Below are 22,227 nucleotides of genomic sequence, written 5' to 3'. Positions count from 1 at the left end.
CAGTCCTGAGGCCTGAATTTCAAGGCACAAGGAGCTGGTGTTTCCTAAGGAACACCTGCCCAGCTCTATCCACACTGTCACTCCCTTGTCAATAGAATCAGGTGGAGATTCAAGTGGGCCAAGGAATCCGTTTGAACTGGTGGAGATGCCCCCAAGATGCTCTCTTTGCCTCTCAGGTCTAGTTTTCTGAAACCAGACAGCATGCAGGCAAAGCTCGGAGCACAGAACCTGGAAGATGATACAAGTTCTATTGCTTCACGTTCTTCTGAATGGTTGACTCCTAACTCCAGAACCAAATGAAGGTGGATATAACTGCTTCAGTAGTGATGCATAGAGCACACGCATTACTAAGGCCAAAGCTGATAGAACAGGTGGGCTTCCCTGGTGGCTCAAACAGTAAAGAATCTGCCTGCAATGGAGACCTGGGTTCGATCCCTGGGTCAGGAAGATCCCCTGGAGAAGGAAATGGCAAGCCATTCGGTATTCTTGCCAGGAGAGTTCCCATGGACAGAGGAGCCTGGTGGGCTACAGTCCATGGGGTCCCAAAGAGTTGGACATGACTGAGTGACTAACCTTCACACTTTGAGTGAACACCAGCAGATGTAATGAAGCTGGTTGTAAGCCTGGAGTCCTCGATAAGAATGTGGCTTGCTGGTCCTACTTCAGAGCTTAGTCTTATGCTCTAGAAATATAAGGTGCAAATTTCAACTTTGCTCCATTTTACATTCTTTTTTTTTCTTTTTTCAGCTACATCACACAGCACGTGAGAAGCCAGTTCCCTGACCAGAGTTTTAACCAACACTTCCTATTGGAAGCATGGAGTCTTAATCATTGAACTGCCAGAGAAGTCCAACTTTGCTCTGTGTTAAAAGCACTCCAAACCCAGGGGTCTCTGTGCTAAGTCACTTTCTTTTACAGATGAAATTGAACACAGTTTAAATGTGCTGCTGACAAATTCAGCAAATTATAAACTTCCTCTCCCTTCAACATTTAATCCCAGGGTCATTCAAAATCAAAGGGTGGGGGAGAATGAAAAAGATTTAATAGCAAGTTAGAAATCTAGTTAAACAAAAGAACTTTCCCATTCTGGAAGCCCAGACAAGAAGGAATTGCCTTTGGAGTCTGCAAGGTGTTTAATACGGTATGTGTCATCTCCACGGAAGAAAATGAATGCTGAAATAAGGACATCTCACACCAGAAAAGCTTATTTCATCTTTCCTGGACAAAAGCATACGTTAAATTGAGCTGACAGACTTCAAAGCTGCTTGTGCAGCTGAAGGATATGATGTTGCTTCAAACTGCATTCCCAGAGCTGGAATAATAGAATGAAGGGACCATTCTTCTCTTTAATTTCATTTTATTTCCTGACAGTGCAGCCTAATGAGTGCAAAGGCCTCATGTAGAACAGGAACAGTCAGCTGGGTGGCAAACATCCTTCCCCGTGAGGTCTCGGCTGAGAAGCCACCTGCCATTACCTTGCACTGCACGTTTCCATATAATGCGGCTAATGCCACTGGGTAGAGCAGTCTTTGAAAAGACTGCCTCGCAATTTGGAGAAAAGGCTACTCCCTGCATTCACCTAATGAAGTAATAGCTCTGGGTACTGCAGCAGAGCTGGGCACATTCCACTTGGCAGAGGTTTCTTGGAAGGGACTCAGGGTTATCTGAGTCCAGACACATTTGTAATGGAACTTTCAGGCTTTGGGGACTGCGAACAGGCAGATCAAGCTCTGTAGTAAGATGTAATAGGTAAGAGCTGGACTTTCACTCTGTGCTGACCCGTTTGCTTTCTGGCATCTAAACAGTGAGGGAACGGAGGCTTTTGTTTGCCCGACATTTGGGGCTTTTGCCACATCCTCATGCCATTCGTGCACACCACGGGCCCTACAAGATAAAGATTGGTTTCTGGCTCCACTTTCTTCTTTTCTTGTTGGGCTCAGGCAGCCATCCTGGAGCTGGTATTTCCAGCTCAAATCCAAGGCTGCAGACAGTAGGATTCTCAAACTTCAGTCTACACAGATCACAGCCTTCATTTTTCAACAAGGCACAAAGAAGAGCTGTGCTAAAGGAGACCACAAAACAGATGAAATTATCAACACTGCTCTGTCCCAAAGAACCCGCCTGCCAATCAGGAGATGCAAGAGACACGGGTTCGATCGCTGGGTTGGGAAGATCCCCTAGAGAAGGAAACCGCAACCCACTCCAATATCCTTGCTTAAAGAATCCCATGGATACAAGAGCCTGGCAGACTACAGTCCATTGGGTTGCAAAGAGTCAGACATGACTGAGTACGCAGGAGCACTACCTGGGCACTCTGTCCTGAGGCAACTGTCTCCATTTTATAGATGGAAAAACTGTCTAATAAAGGTAAATATCCTAAGTAAGGTCACATGTTAGCAGCTTGGACCCAAAATCGTTTTGTGTCTACAGATCAGATCAGATCAGATCAGTTGCTCAGTCGTGTCCGACTCTTTGCGACCCCATGAATCGCAGCACACCAGGCCTCCCTGTCCGTCACCAACTCCCGGAATATGATACAAATACACACAAACTCTAATTATGCAAATGAAGAAAATCAAATTTTCATTACATAATACTTGCCAAAGTGTGTAATGTAATAGAAAATAAGAGCAGTGTGCCATTATCTGGAATGTAATATCTGGTTCTTAGTGAAGACATATTTATTGCTCTGACCAGTCAATGTGTGCTAGTTACAAGGAGGAGGAACCTCGTTTGCACCACCCACCACAGTGGCATCTCCATGTCCCACTGGGCCTCGTGTAATATCACCAAGTAAGGCTCATCATCTTTTCCTACACATGCTTTTCTTCCTGTATCTACTATCTCAGTGACTAGAATCTTTCACCACTGTCATCCAAACCAGAGATCTGTCTGGTGGTCATCCTAGAATCTTCCTCTTCACTACCCTCCTACAATGATTAGTAGTGTCCAAAGCATCTGCTGCTTTCAGTCTCATTTGTCCTCAAATGACTCCTCCTAACGTTGCCAGACATAAAGTCTAAAATCCAAGTCTTCCAGAAAGAAAGATGGTTTATTCATGGCTCTTTGTTGGCTTCGTGTTACCTTGAAAATTCTTCAGTCTGGTACAAGTCTTTTCCTGATCCAGCCCCTGCCAATGTCTCCAGCCTTGCTCTGTATAATTCTTAAATCACATTGAATCATCAGTCATAGAAGTCTAGGTGTAGCTGTCAGATGCAATGTGTTCTCTCAGCACTGGGGTCACTGCATCAGCTCAGGAAGACACCTATTAATTACCATGCTGATGGGGTCAGGAATTCTTTGTGACCTCTCCCCTCCATCCTTAGGCTCAGTTATGTGCCTCTTCTATGTTCCCATGGCAATCTGTGCTATTCCTATCATGGTTCTTTATTGAAAAATTAAAATATATATGCTTTATAACATTGTGTGATTTCAGGGGTACAGCACTATGATTTAGTATATTTGTCAATTTATTCTATTATAGGTTATTACAGTATAAAGGGTACACAATAAGTTCCTTGCTATATAATAAATTCTTGTTGCTTATCTACTTGATATATAGTCTTTGTATCTATTATCTCACACCTTTAACGTGCCCCTTCCTCTTCCCTCTACACTTTGGTAGCCACAAGTTTGTTTTCTATGTCTGTGAGCCTGTTTCTGTTTTACATGCAGTTTCATTTGTATTATTTTTTAGATTCCACATGTAAGTGACATCACATGGTATTTGATTTATTTCACTCGGCATAATATTCTCTAGGTCCATCCACATGGCTGTAAATGGCAGAATTTTATTCTTTTTTACGTGCTAAATTGCTTCAGTCATGTCCAGCTCTTTGTGACCCTATGGATTGTAGCCCACCAGGCTCCTCTGTCCATGGGATTCTCCAGGCAAGAGTACTAGAGTGGGTTGACATTTTCTATCCAGGGTTTGAACCCACATCTCTTGGGTCTCCTGCACTGGCAGGCAAATTCCTTACCACTAGCACCACCTGGGAAGTCCATTCTTTTGTAAGGTTAAGTAGTATTTCATTGTGTGTATGTATACATACATTTACACATTTGTATACAAGGAAAGTTATGACCAACCTAGATAGCATATTCAAAAGCAGAGACATTACTTTGCCAACAAAGGTTCGTCTAGTCAAGGCTATGGTTTTTCCTGTGGTCATGTATGGATGTGAGAGTTGGACTGTGAAGAAGGCTGAGAGCCGAAGAATTGATGCTTTGAACTGTGGTGTTGGAGAAGACTCTTGAGAGTCCCTTGGAATGCAAGGAGATCCAACCAGTCCATTCTGAAGGAGATCAGCCCTGGGATTTCTTTGGAAGGAATGATGCTAAAGCTGAAACTCCAGTACTTTGGCCACCTCATGCGAAGAGTTGACTCACTGGAAATGACTCTGATGCTGGGAGGGATTAGGGGCAGGAGGAGAAGGGGACGACAGAGGGTGAGATGGCTGGATGGCATCACTGACTCAATGGACGTGAGTCTCAGTGAACTCTGGGAGTTGGTGATGGACAGGGAGGCCTGGCGTGCTGCGATTCATGGGGTCGCAAAAGTCGGACACAACTGCGTGACTGATCTGATCTGATACATATATAATATATATACCACATCTTCTGAATTCAGTTCATTGATTCCATGTCTTACTACTGTAAACAGAGCTACTATGAACACTGGGGGTACATGCATCTTTTTGAATTAGTTTTTTCCTTTTTTCCAGATACATGCCTGGGGTGAAATTGCTGGATCATACAGTAGTTCAATTTTTAGTTATTTAAGGAACCTCCATGCTGTTTTTCATAGTGGCTGCACTCTCATGGTTCTTATCACACACACACACTGTATACTATTTTCATTTTATTCAGTTGTTGCTCTTTGACACCTCACTGACTGGTAGTGGGGATTATGTCTTTATCCCTAGCTTTTATCAAAGTGCGTGACATCTACAGTCTCACAGCAGAAATTCAATATGTTTGCTCAGTGAATTTTAAAAAATGAAAGGCAGTGGATGGAGAAAGGAAAGCTGTAATAGAGATTGGTTGGGGATTTGAATCAAATACTATGTCAGTCAGAGACTGTAAAATATCTCCCTGAAGATGTTTCTAGAAACGTTACCCCTGCCTATGTAGGGCCTGGTCTTGAGAGACAAATGTGTTTTTCAAATCACTGTCTTTGGGGCCGAAATCCTCATTCCCAGATGGGAGGGATCCCAGGTGCTCTGTGGTCCTTGGCGCCTTCCCTGTGCCCTCACAGAGAGCTTCTCGCTTTCTCCCTACCCTTGTGGTGTTTTGCTCTGGCTTCCCTGGTGGCTCCAACAGTAAAGAATCCACCTGCAAAGCAGGAGATGAGGGAGACCAGGCATGCATGGTATGGCAATCCACTCCAGTATTCTTGCCTGGCAAATCCCATGGACAGAGGAGCCTGGCCTCTTTAACTGAAAGCTCTTTGAGGGCCGGAACTATTTTTATCTCATGCTTACATTCTCCACTGGGCATAGCAGAGTGTTTTCCATTTCTTAAGTTCTCAATCAGTATTTGTAGAATGAATGAAATCCTCAATAAATATTTGTAGAATGAATGAAAGCATAACTAAAATTGAAAAATTACTCTAGATTTCTCTCTCAGAGCAATTAACCCCTTGTAAAACATGTCCACTTTAGAGCTAGCAGGTTTTATTTTATTTTATTTTTTTGCTTCAAGTGTTTTAAATGTAACCCAATAAACAAAACAATGAGCTCATCAGTTTCTTTTCTCATATTGAGGTTGCACACTGGTTTATTGATCAGGATGCTTAAGTCTCATCCCCTCTGTTCATTACTATTTATAAGCCCCAGCTAAGAAGACCTCTCTGAGCCATTATCTTGTTTTCTTCTTGGAATTTTAAAGCTTCACTGGGTTTATTATCCAAATATACTATGTCTGTTAAGGTCCTGGAGAGAGAATGCCCATGTAAAGTGATTCTTCAGCAAGAGAAAGACTTAGACTCTCATTTAATCAACTATGAACAATAACATAAACAAGACTTGAGGATTAAATAGAGTTAGGAGTCAGCACTGAAAATAAATGCAATTAGAACTGGAGGACTACATTCACTTTCAGGGGGAAATATTTTTCCCTTTTGAAAATACTTTCACTGCCCATACAGTTTTTCAGAATGAAATCTAACTTCACAAATGCTGCAGTCATCATTCGCGTTCTGGTAACTGATTCGTGACAGCGCTTGAAGTGCTTGCATTTTGTTAAAATGCAAATATATACAATCAAATGTAAAAGAAATTATTTAACGCTGCCCTACTTCAAGATAGATGGCTGTCTACCCTAATGTCACCAGGAAAATCAAAGGAACATTTCTTTGATGGTTATTTCCATGTTTCATTAAAAGGTGGATTAGTCCTTTGTCCATGAGTCCTTTCTCATGATGATATGTGTGCTGTGGACATTTGGTAGGATAACGAACAAGAAGCTCATTAATTGATTTATCCATTCACACATTCTCAAAGTCTGTTCACATATTCTATATAGGCACTATGATGAGCAATGAATAAAATCCAAAAAGAATCTTCCCTGCCTCTAAAGAATTCATGTCCAACTTGGGTAGAAAGACAGGTAACAATACACTGCAGCAAAATCAGGGTTATAACAGATCAATACCCAAGATGCTATGGGAACACAGAGAGAAAGAAAACCACAACTTCAAGGAGAAAGTGATACCTGACATGAGTTTTGTGGTTACGGAGCAGTTTTTCATAAGACACATATGGAAAAACCCATCACACCAGAGAGAAAGCACGCGTGATTGTAGAAGTGTAAGTGGAAATGGCATTTTGGTGGCTTGGCACAGTTGGAACATCTATTTTAGTAGTACCTGGGTCGACTTTTGTTTTTGAATTCAGGATGGAACTTGCAAAACAGAATAATGTTGGTAATGCTACCTCTTAAGTTTGCTTAACCTAAAATTTCATTTAATCAGAGAACATTTACACCTAATCACATTAAGCCATGGAATGCTTACATGGCTGATTTCCATGAGTATATTCAGTAGTAGACTGGGTGTATTCTGCGGCGGCTGCACAAGCTGTGAGAGACACTGTCTGGGACGTGGTAGCAAGACCTCTGGGAAAGAGCAGACCTGGGGAATCACTCACCTTGGAGCAGACTGCGGAGTCCGGTCTCTGACTCCCAAATTCTTTGCTGTGTTCTGAACTCTTGCTCCCTGAAAGATAAAGGACAATCACTTTTAATTCTGCATCATATTAGTAATTATTTCACATACCATGGGCTTCCCTGGTGGCTCAGCTGGTAAAGAATCTACCTGCAATGTGGGAGACCTGTATTCGATCCCTGGGTTGGGAAGATTCCCTGGAGAAGGCAATGGCTACCCACTCCAGTCTTCTGGCCTGGAGAATTCCATGGACTGTATAGTCCACGGGGTCGCAAAGAGTCCCACATGATTGAGCGACTATCACTTTCACTTCACTTTCAACATACCGTTAACATTTGAGTGGAGAGTGTCATTGCAATGATATATTTAATATCAAGAGATACTCAAGAAGGAGAAAGACATCATCGTCTGAGTATTTTCAAAATTAATGCTTTTAAGAATCAAAATAGGGCTTTTCTGGTGGCTCAGTGATAAAGAATCTGCCTGCCAGAGTAGGAGACAAGGGTTCGATCCCTGATCTGGGAAGATCCCACATGCAGTGAAGCAACTAAGCTCGTGTGTCACAACTATTGAGCTTGTGCCGCAACTGCTAAAACCCCAGCACCCTAGAGCCCATATTCTGCAACCAGAGAAGCCACTGCAATGAGAAGCCCGCACACTACAACCAGAGACCAGCTCCTGCTTGCCAAAACTTGGGAAAAGCCTGTGCAACAACAAAGACCCATACAGAAATGTTCCTTCGATTTTCCTGGTGACATTAGGGTAGACAGCCATCTACCTTGAAGTAGGGCAGAGTTAAATAAATACATAAAATTTTTAAAAAGAGTAAAAATAACACTGATACACTGTTTAAAAGGATTGATATTTATTTCAAGAGCCATCTAAATCATTTCAAAATAAGGTTGAATGACAGCTCCCTGTTTACTATCTCATCTATGTCATTATTCAATATTTAAGCAATAGTTAAGACACTGAAAACAGGAAGTGAGCAAACTAGAAATACCTGCTCTGCGCACCCCGCCCCCCACCTCCACCCCCATTTTCCTGGGACAGAAATCACAGTTCTATCACTTGCATGCAGCTTGTTCTGTGCTTAGCTTCATAGTATTTATCAAGAAAATCTTTTCGTAAATAGTTTAAAGCAGTTTCTAGACAAGGCAGGTGCATGTGGATCTCTAAAATGTAAGAATTCTGCCTCAAAGATTATAGTACAAAGATAATGTGCTTTAGCAATGAAAAAAATCTTTGCAAATTTGTCGAGTTCAGGAATATTCATTGTCCAGTTCTTAATGGGAATGAGTTACTACAAAGAAGCAAACACCAGAGTTTGGGGCTGAGTATAAATGGAGGAGAGTGATTTTAAAAATCCTGAAACTTTCTCTGCTGCTCCCAGATTCTGACAGATGGGAAAGGAAGAAAGAACAGGAGAAACGAAAAGAAAGAAAGAAAAATAAAAGAATATATTCTCTAAAGATGGACCAAATCAAGGAAAGGAAATAGGGAAAAGAGGATGTGTAAGGCAAAAAACAGATAGGAAGAAATTTAGGAATTGCAACTATGCATTGAAAAAATCTCTTTATTTTGAAGGAATTTTAGACTTAGAAAAAAGTTTACAAGCAGAACAGAGAGGTCACAAACCTTACCCACTAGGTAAACTCCCTCTAATGTTAACCCTTCACTTGGTCCTAGTGTGATGATCAAAAGCAGGAAATGTTATCAGCTAAGCTGTAAATCTTATTCACCTTTCCCCATTCCTCTCACTAATGCCCCTTTTTCATCACAGAATCTAATCCAGGACCCCATTCTATCATCACATCTCCGTGGTCTCCCCCAGTCTGGGGCAATTCCTCAGGTTTCCTTGGTCTTTCATGACCTTAATATTTGGGATGAGTACTGGTCATTGTTTTGCAGAATGTCTCTCAATCTGGGTCTGTCAGATGATTAGACAGAAGGTATGTATTTTGGGCAAGAAAATCACAGAAGTGATGTTACATCTTCGTAGTCCATATCACTGATGCTGATTGTCATCATACATTATGTCACCATAGTATATCTATGAACAAAGCCAGTGGAAGTGATGGAATGCCAGTTGAGCTATTTCAAATCCTCAAAGATGATGCGTGAAAGTGCTACACTCAATATGCCAGCAAATTTGGAAAACTCAGCAGTGGCCACAGGACTGGAAAAGGTCAGTTTTCATTCCAATCCCAAAGAAAGGCAATGCCAAAGAATGCTCAAACTACCGCACAATCGCATTCACCTCACACGCTAGTAAAGTAATCCTCAAAATCCTCCAAGCCAGGATTCAGCAATACACGAACTGTAAACTTCCAGATGTTCAAGCTGGTTTTAGAAAAGGCAGAGGAACCAGAGATCAAATTGCCAACATCTGCTGGATCATAGAAAAAGCAAAAGAGTTCCAGAAAAACATCTATTTCTGCTTTATTGACTATGCCAAAGCCTTTGACTGTGTGGATCACAATAAACTGTGGAAAATTCTGAAAGAGATGGGAATACCAGACCACCTGACCTGCCTCTTGAGAAACCTGTATGCAGGTCAGGAAGCAACAGTCAGAACTGGACATGGAACAACAGACTGGTTCCAAGTAGGAAAAGGAGTACATCAAGGCTGTATTGTCACCCTGCTTATTTAACTTATAGGCAGAGTACATTATGAAAAATGCTGGGCTGGAGGAAGCACAAGCCAGAATCAAGACTGCCGGAGAAATATCAATAACCTCAGATATGCAGATGACACCACCCTTATGGCAGAAAGTGAAGAAGAACTAAAAAGCCTCTTGATGAAAGTGAAAGAGGAGAGTGAAAAAGTTGGCTTAAAGCTCAACATTCAGAAAACGAAGATCATGGCCTCTGGGCCCATCACTTCATGGCAAATAGATGAGGAAACAGTGGAAACAGTGTCAGACTTTATTTTTTAGGGCTCCAAAATCACTGCAGAAGGTGATTGCAGCCATGAAATTAAAAGACGGCTACTCCCTGGAAGGAAAGTTATGACCAACCCAGACAGCATATTAAAAAGCAGAGACATTACTTTGTCAACAAAGGTCTGTCTAGTCAAGGCTATTGTTTTGCCAGTGGTTATGTACGGATGTGAGAGTTGGACTATAAAGAGAGCTGAGTGCAGAAGAATTGATGCTTTTGAACTGTGGTGTTGCAGAAGACTCTTGAGAGTCCCTTGGATTGCAAGGAGATCCAACCAGTCCATCCTAAAGGAAATCAGTCCTGGCTGTTCACTGGAAGGACTGATGTTGAAGGTGAAACTCCAATATTTTGGCCACCTGATGCAAAGAGATGACTCATTTGAAAAGACCCTGATGTTGGGAAACATTGAGGGCAGGAGGAGAAGGGGATGGCAGAGGATGAATTGGTTAGATGGCATCACCGACTCAATGGGCATGAGTTTGTGTAAACTCTGGGAGTTGGTGATGGACAAGGAGGCCTGGCATGCTGTGGTTCATGGGGTCGCAAAGAGTCGGACGCAACTGAGCAATTGAACTGAACTTCTATCTTTTATTTTTCTTCTAACTCAACCAGTTAATGAAAACAACTCTATTAAGCAAGCATATATCCATAAAATTGGTATATGAAAACTGTACAGTTTGCTCTCTATATCCTTTGCACCTGTAAGTTTAATCCACTATGTACTGATCCACAGTTGGTTAAATCCATGGATGCAGAACCCATGGGTGTGGAAACCCGTGAAAACAGAAGTTCTTCTGTATTCATTGTACTCCTCTGGCATTTTATGTAAGGGATTTGCCCATCAGTGGATCTGTCATCTGTGGGGGCTTCTGGAACCAAACTGAGGGGGGATGTCTACACTGCAGTTAGAAATATGGATAAAAATTCATGCTGAAAAGTTTCCTGTTCCTCAAAAGGAAACTAAAGATCTTAGGAAATATTATTCATTAATCAGACAAACTTTCTAACCATTCAGTCTCTTAGAAAGCTGAATCTAAATGATTGAAAGACAAGAGAATCAGAAAAGTTAGACGGCTGATTCACATTTGTGTTCTAACTAATCAGATTCTATGTCGGTAAGAGTTCATTTGTGGATTGGATCCCAGACATTAACCTCACTGCCTGGAACTGCAGACACTAGAAAGAGGGTGGGCCACAGAAGGAATATCTCAAAAGTCTCCTCTGGGACCTGGGTACCCCAATTTCTATAAAGAGTGAGTCCCAGGTTCCATGATCTTTCACAAAGAAGGCACAAGTCAGGTTTTTGTCTCAGAACCAGATGTAGCAGAGAAACAAGTTAACAAAAGAAGGTATCTACCCATCCTCAATGGATTTATTAATAAATGATAGGAGGAAGGAGTGATAAATATTGAAAAATAGCACAGTTGAGAAATAAACTTACAAAGTTCACAATTTTTCAGTCTTTTATATTTTATAAATATACAGTAATATATATTAATAACATACGTGTGTGTGTGTGTGTGTTTAGTTGCTAAGTTGTGTCCTACTCTTTGTGACCCCCTGGACTGCAGCATGCCAGTCTTTCCTGTCCTTTGCCATCTCCTGGAGTTTGCTCAAATTCATGTCCATTGAGCCAGTAATGCTATCTAACCGTCTTATCCTCTGCCACATAAATATACTTAAAAGAGGTTTAAGCCAGTTAAACAACTCATCAAGACCCAGGTAATACTGCTTTTACTTTTCCCATCTGTATTTTATCTATCTTAGTTTCCAGTTGTAAGCGGCTAATGGTTTTGATTATCCAAATCAATATAGTAAGAATGTACATGTAGCTAACTCGTAATGACCTCCTCATCGGACTATTCTAAAAAAGGTCAATCATCAGTCTCCCAGTTTTGTCATAAACCATAATTTTGAGAGGGCTCCTCCAAGAATTATTGCAAAGTCACTGTAACAGCAACACAGTGAAACAGAAAAGTTAATCTCTTTCTGTATGTTTAGTGCCCAAATCCCAGCCCCGACATGAATAATCACAAGTTTACTTTGGATCTACTTTTTAAAACCAAATTTGAATATCTACCTGAAAAATCCTTCCAAAACCTGCAGGCTGTTCCTTCTGTATTTGCCCTTTTCCAGCTGACCCACACTGTGTCATGTGCTTCTCACAGATCTGACCTTTACTTAGCAAACCCCTCTTGGACCTTGTGAGTTCTTAGTTTTCAATCTTCAGCACTGGGGTTCCCAACCCGAAGCACCAATGTATTGATATATAGTGTGTACTGGCTGTCCCTCATCTCTAAAGATCTCAGACAGGCACCAGCCTCACTTAGGACTGTCTCCACGGATTTTTCTCCTGGTTCAGTTGACATTCTGTAGTGTGATCTTGGGAGTAAACCCATAGGGATTTATATGTTTATCTGAGAGGTATACACTAAGTCTTCAGTAAATAAAGCAGGCATAATTACAAAAGCATAGCTTAAAAATTAAGTCATTCACTACTAATGGATAATTCAAACCAAATCAGCAAGTAGAGAGATTTGTTAAATCAATTTTCTGAAGTAGCCCTAAGAAAAGATGAAAGAATAAAATATAAAATTGATGTCTTTTGATTTCTTTTATCTCCTACAGATTTGTGACTTTTTTCTACTAGATTAAACACGTTTTCCTCATAATTGGTACACTGGAGATTAGTGCATTTTTGTTAGCTTTTTAAAGAATCTTAAGGATTCAAAACTAAACTAGCATACTTAAAATACTATTGAGCCATTGTATAGAAAGTTCAAGTAATTCCCTGGTGGTCCAGTGGTTAGCACTTGGCACTTTAACAACAGGGACCTGGGATCATTCCCTGTTCGGGGAACAAAGACAGAGCAAGCCACTTGGCTGAGCCGAAAACAAAAAAGGAAGAAAGCTCATTCATTTTGTAAGAGTGTATTCTTTTTCACTTGTAGGTATATCAGTGATCTAAATACAGTCCAAAGGCTGCTCTTCATCCTCTGAAGGAAAACCTGAGGTATGTTCTTTATCTTCAGAATAAGGCACACACTTCTTAGCATGGCATGGAAGACCCTTCGATATCTCCAGAAGCAAGCAGAGCCCTCAACTCTGGTTCCTCCTCACCCCTCCCCCTTCCTCAGTCTATTACACAGCCTCACTAAATGACCTGTCATTCCCAGAAAATGCCTCAGTCCTTTTATCTGGCACTTTACACAGCCTCAAATCCACTCCTCTCCACTCGCCGGGCCACCTCCCTTGCCTCCAACCTGTTACCTCTCACACATCCGTTTTCTCAGGTTGTCTGAGTTTCCTGGAGAACCCTCAGAGAGATGTCTGGGCTTCTTCCCTGGCAATCAGTATTTCTTGCTCACACTTCCCGAGCCTGGAAAAGGGCCTGTCACTTCCAGGCACCTGCCAGATTATGATAAACGAGCCAAGGAAGCTTCAGGTTCAGGTCCTGAGAAATGACTTCCTGAAACGTGTGAGGCTCACCTGCTTCCGCATCACATCTGTAGCCTGCATGATGTAGCGGGGAGGCAGCCCGTGGCTTCTGGCCAGAATGATGGCCTGCTCCAGGGTCACACTCAGGGTGCACCTGTGGACAAAAGCAGGGGCTTTTGTAACAATGCTCAGCAGTAACAATGGTCTTCAAGACAGCTGGGGTTGCCAATGAAAGGTGGAGCAATATGCCTCCTGGGAGAAGTACTCATTTTTCCCTGGGTATCTATCTCCCATGTACTCATGAGGTACGCATGTTAATAAACTTCTGTTTGTTTTTCTCTTGTTAATCTGTCTTTATTACAGGAGTCTCAGCTAAGAAGTCAGAAGAGTAGAGGGCAAATTATTTTTCCTCCTCTCTTACATGAATTTCAAAATCAAATTCGAAGCAACTAGACAATGAACCATTTGTTTTTCTATGTAGAATACCTGTTTAAAAATAGCTTTAAGAGGTTCACTGCTGGGGTCCTAAATTATTTACATTTAAAACAAACCCATAATGAACACTTTTTAGGAGGGAGCTTATACATGGAAAATTTAAGTAAGTAGAATTAATAAGCTTTCTTATCAGATATTAATCTTTACTGATGTTTCATGTACTTTAAAGGAAACGACTCAGTAATACTCATCACTCATGTCCACATTTTCATGGTTAATAGACTTATGCTGATTTATATACAACATTTTAGAAAAAAGTGAAATTAATATTCATTGAGGTCAGAATTTTTTTTAAGGTGTGTTTCTTGAACACAATCTAACAGGACTGTAAACTTTTGAAAAGGAACTCCTAATGACTTATTCAGCAATGTGGTGCCCAGAACAGACTGAGAAAATTCACAATTTAGTCCTGAATTCAGTGATTAGTGAGCCCTGGTCCTCTTCCTTTCCTTAAAGGCCTTTCTTTCACTTCTTCCACATTTTTCTCTATAGCAACTCTTAAGGAGCTATGAACCCTTTATGCTTGTTCATATTTTCAAGTCTCTGAGTTGTTTTTTAGGGGTATCTTCTGCACACATTTCATAAAAATGCTACTTTTAGATGTTTGTCCTAACATCTATATTAGTGGCTTTTGTTTCATTTTTACATTGATTGATATTTATTGTTTTTCTCTACACTTTCACATTTACCTCCCTGGGTTTGGTACTTTACATGTGCATTTTTCTAGATCTGTTTAGAATTTCCCACAAATTAAAGTTCTACAGTGCAATTGCTTATATGTGACAAATATCTAGGTCATTTTTCCATGTTTGTGAGGCTATACCACAGGAGCCCAGTACACCTGGTAGGTTCAGATATTGATGAATTACGAAAAAAGGAGAAAGGGACTTGAAACATTACTGCTGCAATTTTAGAAAGAATCTGACAAAACACAGCCATATTATTAGACATAATTGTACTCTAGGGAGAAATATGATCAGTTCCATTGGCTGTTAAATCATGTGAAAAGCAGTTTTCTTATTAATACTACAGAGAACTCTTTAGCATTAAGAACATGTGTTCAGATGGGCTGAAGTTTTATAATTAGCCTCTATATTATAGTACGAGCTTCCTTGATGGTGCAGATAGTAAAGAATCTGCCCGCAATGCAGGAGACCCATGTTCAATCCTTGGGAAGATGCCCTGGAGAAGGGGAGAAGGCACTGGATACACAGTCCAGTATATGATATTTATGAATATTCAGTGTACAAGTTTGATAATAATATATAATTGTCCTTTTACATGTACCTCCATGCACATGCCAATGAAAGCCAAGAGCTATAATTGAGAGTTCATGTTTAAAAAAGAATCAATTTTTACAAAGCATTTAATTGTCAGCTTACTCAACATACAACATAACCTTTTTCTCTTTCTTAAGGTCTCCTGTACTCCAATTTTAAGTCCTTATTGATCCTAACATTTTAATCAATAATGTTCATTACACCAGCTGAATGAAGCTAAGAAAAAAAAATCTTTATCTTTTTCTCATCACACTGAAATATGTCTTTGCTTCCCAATAAAGGCTGACTTGCCCTCCTCAACTTATAACAAACACTCAGTTATTGTGGAGGACTTTCAACATGCAGCTTGCATTATCCACTTTCTTAATCTTTTTAAACTGATTTATTTCTCTCTACATCAAACTGTTGTAAAGAGCGGCACAGCAGCAAATTATCTTCCAGAGACTTTAAAAGGCTTTACTGTAATTTCCCGATCAATCAACAAGGGCAGTAACATGCTCTTGGGCAGGGTACTTCAAAGAGTCACATCTTTAGAACCAATCATGTGAGTGCATGCCTGTGTGCTAAGTCGTTTCAAGCATATCTGACTCTGTACAATCCTATGGACTGTAGCTGGCCAGGCTTCTCTGTCCAACAGATTCTCCAGGCAAGAGTACTGGAATGGGTTGCCATTCCCTTCTCCAAGAACCAATCATACACATCATCTAACAGAAAAATCTACCTTAAAAGTAATACATATGTTTTCTGTCATCAGCATGTCAAAACAGGATGTCTTTTCACACTAACCACTAAGTACCTTCCAATGAGTTTCCAAGATTAATATGAAAATTTAAAAGCGAAAAATTTTTAAAGAGACAGCCAGGTCAGTGTGGGAAATTTTGCCTATTTGATTCACAGTTTATTTATCTAATGGAAGTCTAGTTTTTTCATCACAGCATCACAGTTCCATTCTCATAATTAAGCATGTGTAAGAGCACCCAGCACTAAGCCCACAGCTCTGTGGTCAACACACCATTATTCACCTCATAGCTTTTTATCTTCTCTCACTATCTCAATCTGAATGGAAAAATTCAGCATTTGCAAGAAGCAGTTTGATTCTGGCATTCTCTGAAATATTTCCAATCTAGAGTGGCACTTAGTTTTTCGATGATGCATAAATGTATACTCAGAGTTTGGCTTTACAAGAGAACCCTGGATTTTATAGACACTTCTCTGATTACCAGTGAGTCTGTCCTGCTCACTGGGCAAGAGAAAGAAGGAAGTAGACCAGAGGTGGGGAATCCTGAGCAAATCTCATTCCATATGAGATTCCTTGTCAAACCTCCAATTTCCTTTCTTGAATTATCTCTGTTCACACCTTAGGGAGTTAAATTAAAATATAAAAACGTGCGAAGTTGCTTCAGTCATGTTTGACTCTTTGTGACCCTATGGACTGTAGCTCTCCAGGCTCCTCTGTTCATGGGACTCTCCAGGCAAGAATGCCGGAGGGGTTGCCATGCCCTCCTCCTGGGGATCTTCCTGACCCAAGGATCAATGGATTCTTTACCATAGTGCCACCTGGGAAGCCCAAAATGTAGATAAATCTAAATTTTTACTCCATCCTGGAAAACATGGGTTCTGAACTGTTCAGCTTCTTCTAGCTGCAATATAATTTTTTAAATGTAAACAATTCTTTCCCTGAGAATCACAAAAATAAAAAAATAAAGACCACAGTGTAGAATCTGTCCTTCCTAAAAAGGCAAATATAACATATGCACTGAGGAAAGCTGTTCCATAATTTCTGTAATAAGACATCCAAGTAATAGCTCAGCTTAGGGCATACTCCTGAGAATGTGCACTTGACAGGGCTGTGAAATTATGCAGAAGTTGTGCATTCCCCAGAGAAAGAAAAAGGAGAGGGTCAACACACCTGTGCATATAATGAATAAATCTTCTTGACATATTTCATATTAAAAATAGATCCATATCACTCAGAGATTTAGCATAGTTTTAATATGATAAATGTAAGGTATGGCCAATGGGTTCAATTTAATTTGAAAGGCACTTTGATTTAGCAATGCTATGGAAGAGTCACAAAGAGGTTCCTTTCTATTCATCCATTCATTCAACAAATATTTTTGAGCGTCTACTTTCTACCTGTAAGTACCATTAAGTTCTGGCAGAAGCAGATTTACTATCAAGATAAAAAAGGTTGAATTTAATCTTTTACTATTAAAAACCCTAAAACTTTATTAATGTTATTTAAGACACTCAAGGCTATGGTTTTTCCAGTGGTCATGTATGGATGTGAGAGTTGGACTGTGAAGAAAGCTGAGTGCCGAAAAAGTGATGCTTTTGAACTGTGGTGTTGGAGAAGACTCTTGAGAGTCCCTTGGACTGCAAGGAGATCCAACCAGTCCATCCTAAAGGAGATCAGTCCTGGGTGTTCATTGGAAGGACTGATGTTGAAGCTGAAACTCCAGTACTTTGGCCACCTCGTGCGAAGAGTTGACTCACTGGAAAAGACTCTGATGCTGTGAGGGATTAGGGGCAGGAGGAAAAGGGGATGACAGAGGATGAGATGGCTGGATGGCATCACCGACTCGACGGACGTGAGTCACTTCAGTCGTGTCCAACTCCGTGCGACCCCATAGACGGCAGCCCACCAGGCTCCCCCGTCCCTGGCATTCTCTAGGCAAGAACACTGGAGTGGGTTGCCATTTCCTTCTCCAATGCATGAAAGTGAAAACTGAAAGTGAGGTCGTTCAGTCACGTCCGACTCTTCGTGACCCCATGGACTGCAGCCGACCAGGCTCCTCCGTCCATGGGATTTTCCAGGAAAGAGTACCGGTGTGGGGTGCCATTGCCTTCTCCAGAAGTAGAGTTTACCTGACTATAATTTGGCACATGTTTCATATGAATCTCTTATTTTTATTCAAGTGCTTTTCCCAACTGATCCTAGAACACGAGATATCAATTTTGTATGCTAAACTATAGAATTCAGGGTCAGAAAAAGCATGTGAAATGGTTTCCCATTTGGCAGTCTTATTTCTTGATGCCAGGGCTCCACAATGACCGACATCCAAACCTCCCCCTCAACTGGAGAGACAAAGCTCAGCTCCCTAAATTGGCTTAAATGCACCACATTACATTTCAACCATTTATTAACTCATATCTATTTACACTCTATTTGGTTCACTTTTGAGACTTCAGTTCTTATCTGAAGCAAGTTACGTGTTAATCTTTGTTTTTTAATATGTTAATCTTTTAAGATGACTCATGACATTTTACATAAATTAGATAAAAGAGTCTCCAAATCCAAGGAACCTCTATGTATTTGTTCATTTAGCAAAATCACAGATGAAAAATCAGTTTTACTCAAATTACATTTTAAACCTCCAGAGCTCTAAAGCCACATTTAATGTTGACTCAGTTTATACTGAACAAGGAAGCCCATCCCTGAAGGGTTGAAGTGCATCAGATTGAACACTTGGGGAGATGCGTCACCCTTTTGGACCACAAGGGTGATGCAGTAACTCACGGTGAAACTGACACAGCAAACCAAAACAACGTGACGTTTATGGCTTTGAGCTGTGGATTTATTTGCTGGCTTTCAGAATGTTCACAGTCAGGACCTCTAATGCTTTGCTTGGCAGCTAATCATTATATTGTTCTCTCTTGGGGTGGTCCCAAACTTGGTCATTACTAGTGGAGGAGGATCCTTCAGAGAGTAATAAACTGACACGTTACATAAAAACTATGAAAAACTAGTGCAATCAAGATCTCTGAATTTGTAGCCACAAACATTTGCCTTAAATTCACATTATGTAGATGTTGAAGTTGAAAAAAAAAACTTAAAATGTAATTAAAAAGAGAAAAATGCACTCTTTAGCAAGGTATATTTTGCTTTTATTTCTCCATATTTTAAACATTGAAGCTGAGTATAAATATTGGTGCTAGTGGTAAAGAATCCGCCTGCCAATGCAGGAGATGTAAGAGACTCAGGTTTGATCCCTAGGTTGGGAAGATCCCCTGGAGGAGGAAATGGCACCCCACTCCAGGATTCTTGCTATGAGAATGCCATGGACAGAGGAGCCTGACAGGCTACAGTCCATGGGGTCACAAAGAGTCGGACACAACTGACCATCTGAACACTTCAATTGGATCCCTTAGAAATATTACATACTCAATTATGACTGAAAACCATGTCCCCAAACAAACCCCACTAAAGTCACTGCATTCAGGGATACATGTTTCTTGCTTGAGCAGTGATATTTAACTCTTTTGTGCAATAGTAACATAATTGAAGTACCTGGATAAGTATGTTCACTTTTTTTGTGTGTGCTAGTGCAGTATAGTTTGCAGAATAATTTCCTAGAAAAATATGATAAACGGAAGACACACAGCCACAATTAAAAGGCATGTGTTGGGGTTTCTGAGTTTGAGGAACCATACGCCAAACAATGATTTTGACTGACACTGGAAAAGGAAACATTAGACATGTCCTCCAACAAATTTTTTATATAAATTAGTTAAATATTTCAAAACTTAATATTTATTTCAAAATTTCACTTGGTATAATTTGCATTAATATAAAGGTTAATTTGATTTTGTGCTATATGTGTGTGTGTGTGTGTGTGTTTGCTTATTTATGTCTGACTCTTTGCAGCCCCATGGACTGTAGCCCTCAAGGCCCCTCTGTAAAGGAATTTTCTAGGCAAGAATACTGGAATGGGTTGCTATTTCCTCCTCCAGAGGATCTTCCTGACCCAGGGGTGGAATCTGAGCCTCCTCCATTGGTCAACGGATTCTTTATCACTAGCACCAACTGAGAAGCCCTGGGAAGCTAGATAAATACAAAATGAAATAAAATTTTAACCATTCTGAAATCAGCGAGGTTAGCCCCAGTGTAGAACTGCACCCAATGATAACAGTCTTGATTTTGTTTTTTAGCTCTGGACTTCCATGTGTATTGCCTCATTTTCACCATCTTTTCTGTGATGCTGCCCTTGGTCGTGAGAATAAGCGGGAAAAAATTCCCTTAGGTCAAATACATGGCTCAGAGTCTATGTATAAGAACAGCCTAAAGAATCTATCATTTGATAATATTCTTCATGTGAATTATATGTCTTTATATAGTTTTAGCCATTTATATTTAGAATCACACTGATTTAGATCTTAAAACTTAAAATCATTTCCCTTATTCTATGAAAGGCTTCTTTTCCCCTCCTTTAATTAAAAGCCAGGTCCATTATCCTTGTTCAAGTGACTGTCACTAATAAGTTATTAGGAATCTAATCAGCTGTGACTCTCCAGGATCCTTTACTAAGTTGAAGTTACCTGGGCAGCATTCAAGTTTTGGAGAGGATAATAATGACTATGTCAATCCCAAGAGAAGGTGAAATAAGCTGAAACAGTAGCTACAACTACTACTTGGCCACCACTCTTTGATACCCAGAAGTCTTTTATGACAGGTGGAAGATCTGCGACCCCCTGGTTTTACGCACTTTGCAGCACCATCTGAACTTAGGAAGCCTAAGGCAAACTAGTTTCAACAATCTTTGACTAAAGGCACATTTCTCCCTGGTGAAGAAAATGTAAACGATTCTGCTAACTTTCCAAATGTTTTTATACTTCGTGCTTGTGCTTTTCTCGTGATCCCATCTTATTCAACCATTAAAAACTAAAAACAGGGACTTCCCTGGTGCTCCAGTGGTTAAGAATCTGCCTTCCAATGCAGGGCATGTGGGTTCAATCCCTGGTCGAGGAACTAAGATCCCACATGCCTTGCGGCCACTAAGGCTGCTTGAAAACTACTGAGCCTACAAGCCAAAACTAGAGAGAAGCCTGCGAGCCACATGGAAAGATCCTGCAAGCCACAACCAAGACTCAACAGAGCCAATAACAGTAATAATAATAATAATAAATAAAAAAGCAGCTGGAGGATATAGATGAGTTAGAGATTCTCCATTAACATTCTCTTATTTAATCTCAATCTTAAAATTCTTGAAATGTGCTACAGAGTTACTATAATTTAAGGTGTCCCATGAGTTAGTGCTTAGACACGCTGTTTAAAAGACACAGTATAGTAATGGGTATATTAAGTATGGTGCAATCCAAGATTCTCATATTTACTAATTTTTAAATATTAATGAAAGTGCCAGCATTTAAAGAAATAAGAAAATTGCTGGAAGAAATAAGATGTAGAAATTATTTAATTCCTTAAAGGCGTATGTGCGATATTTGTAGTGTCTTCAGCCTTCCCATTTTTGTAAAGCCTTCCCAGAGTGGGTATGGTCAAGATTAAAATTATTGTTTTCCTATCATCTTTCTCTAGTTATTTAAGATGACCCATTGTTTCACCTCCAGATTATGTTATAAGCTCCCAAGCCATTCAAAACAAACTCATCAATTATGAGAGATAAATGTATGTGTGCCAGACCCATGTACTAAGGTATCTACTCTAGTATCTTTCATGCTTACCAATTTCATATTTCTTTTTAAAAATGTTTGTTTTATTGCATTTATTGAAAATTGATCTATTTTAAATTTAATTTTCTTATTTCTGGCTGCACTGGGTCCTCACTACTGCGCATGGGCTTTCTCTAGTTGTGGCAAGTGGGCTTCTCACTGTGGTGGCTTCTCTTGTTGCAGAGCATGGACTCCAGGTGCACTAGCTTCAGCAGCTGTGGCTCACAGGCTTAGCTGCCCTGTGGCATGTGGGATCTTCCCAGACCAGGGATCGAACCCATGTCCTCTGAATTGGCAGGCAGATTCTTACCCACTGGGCCACCAGGGAAGTCCGCTTCATATTTCTTACTATCTCTCAACTCTCTCCACTTGAGCGGCACTGCTAGTATCATCTCTTGCCTAGACTGATGTAACCTCACTCTGACTCCTTTTATCTTGTCTCTTCCCATTATTCTT

The 22,227-nt window shown here is 40.4% G+C and overlaps 1 protein-coding gene across 2 annotated transcripts in view; it reads right to left on the bottom strand.

Annotated features, from left to right (window-relative positions):
- Positions 1–22,227, bottom strand: part of PREX2 (phosphatidylinositol-3,4,5-trisphosphate dependent Rac exchange factor 2) — a 302,468-nt gene that overhangs the window by 6,009 nt on the left and 274,232 nt on the right. Inside the window, exons 38-39 of one of the 2 annotated variants that reach the window (XM_027561132.1) lie at positions 13,598–13,700; positions 7,149–7,216 (exon numbers count right to left, since the gene is read on the bottom strand). In XM_027561132.1, coding sequence (XP_027416933.1) covers positions 7,149–7,216; positions 13,598–13,700 — 171 coding nt within the window. The remainder of the gene's footprint in view (positions 1–7,148; positions 7,217–13,597; positions 13,701–22,227) is intronic. The other variant, XM_027561133.1, reaches the window with a different exon arrangement.

The sequence above is a fragment of the Bos indicus x Bos taurus genome, chromosome 14, assembly GCF_003369695.1.
Source record: "Bos indicus x Bos taurus breed Angus x Brahman F1 hybrid chromosome 14, Bos_hybrid_MaternalHap_v2.0, whole genome shotgun sequence".
Classification (NCBI taxonomy): domain Eukaryota; kingdom Metazoa; phylum Chordata; class Mammalia; order Artiodactyla; family Bovidae; genus Bos; species Bos indicus x Bos taurus.
The sequence above is the reverse complement of the archived record's forward strand: the minus strand, read 5'-3'. Positions and strand labels throughout refer to the sequence as shown.